Raw genomic sequence first — 7438 nt, 5'->3', positions numbered from 1 at the left:
CGGGAGCACCGCCGCGCTTCCCAAGCGACGCACTATCCAGTGCGCCACCGGGCCGGCCCTTTTGGATATATTTTTAAATTACCACAAAAGTTTTGGTTATGGCAGAAATATGTATGTACACTTATACATGCATATGCATATATCTATACATATTTATGTATATAATCACATATATATTCTGAAAATTAGTCTTTCAGCAGTGTAGAGCTGCCAGTGACAGTCTGTATTAATCACTGCAGCCTCTAAATGGTAGAATAATAATAGTAAATACTAATATAGCACTAACTATGTGCCTGCTACTATTCTAAATATTTTAGAAAAAAAAAAAACCCTCAGTTCTTACAACAACCCTGTAACTTATGTATTATCAACTCTATTTTACAGATAAACTAAGTGAGGCACAGAGAGGTTAAGGAATTTTCCCAAGGTTACGCTGCTGTTATGTGATTGATCTAGGAGCACCTAGATTCCTAGCTATTCTGCTCCTTTGACTTTTATATATTTAAGCTAGTCAAGACCCTAGTCAAGAGACAACAGCAGGGCCAGTAGATCTAACAAGTCTGTATTCGAATCCAGGCAATAACATCCCTGAGGCTTAAAGTATGGTTAGGGCAGAGTCGAGCAGGGCAGAGTAGGACAAGCATTCCGTGTACATCTTATGGCAATTTGAAGGGTAAGATTTCTTGGGAAGGTCAAGATTATACTAAGTCGTCATGCGTTTAGCTTGTCCAGATCCCTCATTTTGCTGAGAAAGGAATCTCAAGCCTGAGTATTGGTGGATTGGCCCAATGTCTTTCAGCAGGAGAGTGGCCCAGACCTGGGACTAGACCCACCTCTTGTGTCTGTTCAGGGTACCTTCCAGCTTTGGACCTCTCCCCTTCCTTCCTTCCTTCCTGTCATCCCTCAATTTTTTTGTGGTAAAAGTGGACGAATGCCCATGTCAGTGATACTAATTTGAGGTGGCGTTTACTGGGCACCGACTGTGTTCCAGGTACTGGGCTCAGTGTTGTATGTCACCATTAGCAAACAAAAGCTGATAGGTCATTTTCTTTACTTGGAAAAAATCATCCAGATATTCACCACCTCCAGGAATTTTTATGTTATCTTCCTCACTCTCCTGCACCCCCACCAGCCCCCTCTACCATATGCCTACCTGCTATCATTAAGCCTGTTCCACTGAATTGCCTGGCCTCTTCTCACAATGATAAGAACACAGATTTAGGCATCATACTTCTTAAATTTAATCCCAGGCCCTGCTTCTTGCCCAGTGCAATCTTAGGCAAGCCTCAGTGTATTCATCTGGAAAATGGGGATAATGATGGCATCACTGCTTTTATGAGAATTGTAATGAGAATTAAGTGAAACAGCACGTGGAGAGCACCTAGCAAAGCCTGACAGAGGTGAATGTGAAGTACACGTAAGCTGCTTTCATTATCGATTTAGAAGTAGTTACTATTATTATTATCTGTAGACAGCTCATCCTCTCTATGAACTCCTGGGAACAGGAACGAAACAATCCTTGGCATCCTGGCGTATTGTTAGGTGATTATTAAATGACTACCGAATGGGAGACAATGGAAGTGATATTTACAGATCTCGTAGTAGTGGTTCTTCATGTGTAATCGGTTTTACTTCAGTCATCCAAGATGACATTTTCTTTTAATTCTCAAGGCTTCCTGAGAAAAGCTAGCTCTTCCTGAAATTAATGGTTTTCATCATTAGCAAACTTTTTTTTTTCCCTACCGTAGTAGTATTGTTAGGTCCTGGTGGTTTTCCAAAGCATGTGACTTTGCACGGAGACCTTTTCCAAGCTGCAATCACCTGTCCTCACATTGTACTCTGTTTCGCACAGGCAGTAGGGTTTGCTGTGTCCACCACTGCTTGCCTCCTCCCCGCGTGCCCGTTTTCATAGGGATGACAAGGAGTTCATTGTCACGCTCTCTATTTTCTCTTAGTCTATCAATAAAGCCATGGAGAAGGACCATGAAGAATACAACATTGGCGTCTTGGACATCTATGGCTTTGAAATATTCCAGGTAAGGCCAGTTTGAGTAATTGGGGTTGGGGAGGGTAATGTATTTCATCTGGCCTGCAAGAAATAATTCCAGGCAGTGAAAAACAACCACTCTGGTTCATTTTTACCTTTGTGTGTTCTTCATGTACCTTTACCAAATTAGTTTCTCCTAAATATAAACTATGTTTCTTTCTATTGATGCATCCAACATTCCTGTGAAAGCTTTTCACATAGACATTTCACTAAATCACTCGAGAAATAATTTTTAAATGAGTTTTTGAAATGATTACATGCGAGTAACTTTCTTTTTTTCCAGAAAAATGGCTTTGAACAGTTTTGTATCAATTTTGTGAATGAAAAGTTACAGCAGATTTTTATTGAACTGACATTAAAGGCAGAACAGGTAAGCAGTCCCTCTTCATGAATCTGATTCTGTTTCTAATTCGCTTTGTTTTAAAGGGTATAGATTTCTCTCCTTGGATAATAGATTCAGGATTCAGTCTTGAATTAGAAAATGTACCTAATAACGTCAGGCGGAAAAACCATATGCCATTGTGGCATTTTAGTCTATGAATATAAATACCATCTGCTACATTTTCTTTCTCCTTTAAGCAAATGATGCTGTGCAGTTGGACTTATGACTGGCTGTTTTTACTACACTGACTCATTGACCAAGTAGAAGATGGGAGCCCAGTTCCTACCCCAACTGTCTATGGCATATACTGTGTTCCAAAGGAAAAACTTGGTTTTCTCAGATCTGCTCCACTCCTACCCTTCCCTAAAATAAATGGTTGGTTTTTTTGTTTTGTTTTTTGAGGTATTGACCAAGTAGAAGATGGGAGCCCAGTTCCTACCCCAACTGTCTATGGCATATACTGTGTCCCAAAGGAAAAACTTGGTTTTCTCAGATCTGCTCCACTCCTACCCTTCCCTAAAATAAATGGTTGGTTTTTTTGTTTTGTTTTTTGAGGGTTTTTTGCATCTGGCCAGTAAGGGGATCTGAACCCTTGATGTTGGTACTACCAGTACCACACTCTCCCAAGTTAGCTAACTGGCCAGCTGATTTAACAGAGCTGATATTTTAATTCCAACTTGAGGTAACATGTGTTGCTTATAGTTTCTTCTTAGTTGCTTATAGTTCAGTGCTGGTTCCATCATCTTTCTGAGACCATATTGTTTTAGATTCCTAGGGCCTCAGTAAACTGGGCAGCTTAAAACATCAAAAATTTTTTCTCTCATAGTTCTGGACCCCAGAGTCTGAAATCAAGGTGTCATCAGAGCCATACTCCCTCCAAAGGCTCTAGGGTAGACTCCTTTCTAGAATCCTTCCTCTTCCAGCTTCTGGTGGCTCATTCCTTGGCTTATGACAGTATAACTCCAGTCTCTGCCTCTGTCTTTGCATGGACTTTTCTGTGTCTATGTTCAAATCTCCCTCTCCTTTTCTTTATAAAGATATCATTCTTTGGATTTAGGGAACACCTTAAATCCACGATGGTTTTATTATGAGATCCTTAACGAATTACATCTACATAGACTGTCTTTTCAAACCTCACATTCTGAGGTTCTGGCTGGACATGAATGTTTGGAAGATACTATTCAAGCCACTGTACATATCAATGGCTATTTTGGGATCATTTAGTTGTGAAAGTGCCTATGGCTCTGCTTAAGAAACACCAATAGCCAGTGGGTTTCACATGAACCTTTACCCTGGATTCTAGCTTTCCACCACCTCAGAGTAGCTAGAGCAAGACAACCAGGGGAGAGTGGGGGCGGGGGCTGGAATGGGAAGAATTAGGCAGGGGCTGGATCAGATAGAAATTTATAGGGCATGGCTAAGACTTTGTATTTTATGGTAAGTATGATGAGGACCCATTGAAAAATTTTGAGCAGGGAGTGACATTTGAATTGTGTGCTGAGTTTTTGAAAAGGTCACTCTGGCTCTATAGCCTTACAGATTGGGTGAGGCAGGGGAAAGCAAACCAAAGTGAAAGTTGAAAAACCAGTTAGACTGCTGCGGGAGACTAGGCCAGAAATGGCAGGGGTTTAGACAGCGATGGGAGATGGGAGCTGGGAGCGGGAGAGGTGGTGAGGAAGAAAGAGGCAGTCAGATCCAGTGTATATTTGGAGATGGAACCAGCGGGACTTGCTCAATTAGGAATAGCTAAGAAGGGAAGAGTAATTAAGGGTGATTCTTAGCTTTGTAGCTAGAATAATAGGGCCAGCAGTAAGACTGTTTACTGAAGGGTAAGATTAGACGACACCATGCGAGATGTGGAATCAGAACTCCTCTGGACGTGTTAAGTCTGAGAGGCCTTCTGTACATCCACGCAGAGATTCCACTATGTGGAATGTAAATGAGTCTGGAACTCAGTGGTAAGATCGAGGCTGGAGAAATAAGTCTGGGGGTCGTTAGGCTACAGGTGTTATTTAAAGCCATGGGATTGAATGAAGTCACCTAGAGAAGGAGGGTTGAGAAAACAAGATGTGTAGAAGATTGAGCCCTGAGACCCTCCATCGTATATAAAGATCAGGAAAGAAGAAAAAGCTAGCCTAGAATTCCAACCGAGCAAGAGCAGTGAGGAAGGAGGACAACAGGACAGTGTGGTGTTATCATCAAGTAGAATGAGCAACTAATCTGAAAGAGGACCCTCCGCCTTAGTACCCAGATGCAAATCCGTACTCCTGTCCTGTGTTGAATTCTAAGAGATTTTTTTGGGAACTGGACTTACAGGCTAAGCCATATTGAATTGTCATTTTTATCGGTCAAAAACAGTTGTGTGGTAACAGTTTCATTTGATTCAAACTAGAGATAAAAATCACCAAACAGTGAAATATTTCTTTCCTATCACCTCTTAGGGAAAAAAAAAAATTAAGGTTCCTAGTCTTTGTGGAAGAGCACTCACGTTTTTTTCTTTCATGGTGATTTATGTACTTTTAATATCCATCTGCACAGAGCTCCAGCTAGTCTTGACTGAGGAATAATGTGAGTTCCTGGTTTCTGTCATACAGGAAGAATATGTTCAAGAGGGAATAAGATGGACACCCATTGAGTACTTCAATAACAAAATCGTGTGTGACCTCATAGAGAACAAAGTCGTAAGTATCGGTGTGGTGCATCTCTTCACAGCTAACAGCTTTACACTAAGTGACTTTTTGCTCTCCGTGTTGTTGTTTTAGAACAGGCAATGTGACAACTCTTTTGCAGAGAATTCTAGCAATTACAGTTTTGTGTATATGTGTATGCATGAAAACAGAACAGTAGGGTTTTATTCTTGTAGTAAATATGAACATGTGTATGTGAGTGAAATGTCAATTCACAAATGGAAACTGTTACTGAATTCTAAGAGAACACAGCTATCACTTATATTGATGACAATGCATATGAATTACCATAAGCTGGCCCTGTCTTCTAGTCCAATCATGTCACTTCTAGACTTTAACCCTAAGAAATGATTCAAAAGAAGATAAAATCCGAAAGAAGATAAAGAACTGTTTTTTGTTGTTGTTGTTTTTTAAATGTAAAAGCTGAAAACTGAAAATAATAAAAACATACATAAACAAGACAGTCATTAAATAAATGATAGCATATCAGAGCACAGAATTATAGTCATTGAAATAATAAGTGTGAAGAATATGTAAAACATAAGGAATGTTTACAAATTAGTGCTGTGCAACAAAGAATGACATGACAGAATGGGCACGCGGCGTAAACGCGTCAATAATGCCTAGTGGGTAAAAGGCTGAAAGAGAACATTAAACAATGAATTAGGGTCAAAGATAATGTTTTTATTTTTGTCTTGGTTTGTTAAAGTCAACTTAGTATGAATAGGAGTGAGCAGATAATGATCTGCTCGTCTTGGATAAAACTTCAGGGAGTTAAACAGCATTTTGGAAAATGGAATTTCTTCTATCTATAGAACTAAGTGGAAACTCCCCATTGGGGACTATTAATTGCATTCTTGCCTGAAGGGAAAGACTGACTTTCAAGATGGTATCTTAAGTCTAGGAAGCTGTATCCTCGCTTGAGAAAGGAGCCGGTAAGCATTGTATGTTTTGAGAAGGTCAGTGACTGGGGCCTTGCCTTCTCACTCCCATCAGAACCCTCCTGGGATCATGAGCATCCTGGATGATGTGTGCGCCACGATGCATGCGGTGGGTGAGGGGGCAGATCAGACGCTGCTGCAGAAACTTCAGATGCAGATTGGGAATCACGAGCACTTCAACAGCTGGAACCAGGGCTTCATCATCCACCACTACGCTGGGAAGGTACAGCCAGCAAGAGGGGTTTAACAGGAAAGGGGGAGATATCCATTTTAATGTCTGCCTGTTTTAAGCCTTTGGGTCTGTGATCCATTTCTCATGAGGCAAATGACATCCATGTCCATAGGCCTCACCGTACTTTATTTATTCAACAAACAAGACCTATGAAGTGTTTGGGGAGGACGAAACAAAAGATCGTATGCACCATTGCCTGTTTCTAAAGCATGAATCACCCTGGTACATGCATTAACTGCTAAAGGGATGGATTATTGTCTTGCCTCTGGCTGCAGTCACACACTCGCATTATTGCCTGTCCATGCCCACTGGGAAAATATATCAGGGCCAAGAGCTCACTTTGGGTGTTTGTTCTCACAAAACACATGAGTACTGTGTGTCTACTGTGTGCTGAGCTGCTGTCCATGCCCACTGGGAAAATATATCAGGGCCAAGAGCTCACTTTGGGTGTTTGTTCTCATAAAACACATGAGTACTGTGTGTCTACTGTGTGCTGAGCTTTGTGGGAGTGATGGTGATGCAAAGGTGAGTTGAGGTCATGTCTCCTGGGGGCTTCCTGGTCCTGTGGAAATCTTCTAGTCTCATCTTTCATACCAGCTGATGTCTTGTTAACCAGGGTCCCTGAGCATGAGTTTCTGGCCAAATTGGTGCAACTGTGATACCACTTCTGAGAGAAATTGCAGGGCCTCGGATTACATGGCCCATTGCAATGGATGGATGATCATGAGGGGTTTCACTTTTGTTCTGTCTTAGCTGCAGTTTAGGAAAAGAATTAAGTTTATTACTTAGACACCCCTACGGATCCATTGAAGAAGGGGCATGTGATCTTGAGAGCTAGGGTCCTGCTCATAGGTCATCTGGGCCATCCTGGCAGCCAAATATTCATCAGCATCGACAGGCTATCACCAGCTAAGTCAGCTAACAAGTTAAGTAAGATATGCACAGCCTTCCTGTGACCATTCATGGTGAAATCCCAAAGGCCACATCAGGAAATGCACACATTCTGGTAAGGGTAGCCATGCCAGCTTGGGGTTTTGTCCAATGAAATACTTAAAGGATAAAATTAGATTTCTTTCGGGGCCAGCCCAGTGGCGCACTGCTACAGTGCGCCGCTTGGGAGTACGGCGGCGCTCCCACCGAGGGTTCGGA

At 41.6% G+C, this 7438-nt stretch overlaps 1 protein-coding gene across 1 annotated transcript in view; it reads left to right on the top strand.

Annotated features, from left to right (window-relative positions):
- LOC103610681 (unconventional myosin-Ie) overlaps positions 1 to 7438 on the top strand; it is a gene marked incomplete at both ends in the record, with an annotated part of 45840 nt that overhangs the window by 10267 nt on the left and 28135 nt on the right. The window contains 4 exons of the mRNA XM_008594794.1: positions 1956 to 2036; positions 2331 to 2417; positions 5024 to 5110; positions 6113 to 6280. Coding sequence (XP_008593016.1) covers positions 1956 to 2036; positions 2331 to 2417; positions 5024 to 5110; positions 6113 to 6280 — 423 coding nt within the window. The remainder of the gene's footprint in view (positions 1 to 1955; positions 2037 to 2330; positions 2418 to 5023; positions 5111 to 6112; positions 6281 to 7438) is intronic.

Source organism: Galeopterus variegatus, unplaced genomic scaffold, assembly GCF_000696425.1.
Source record: "Galeopterus variegatus unplaced genomic scaffold, G_variegatus-3.0.2 Scaffold11570, whole genome shotgun sequence".
In the NCBI taxonomy this organism is placed as follows: domain Eukaryota; kingdom Metazoa; phylum Chordata; class Mammalia; order Dermoptera; family Cynocephalidae; genus Galeopterus; species Galeopterus variegatus.
This window is presented reverse-complemented; position numbering and strand designations above follow the sequence as displayed.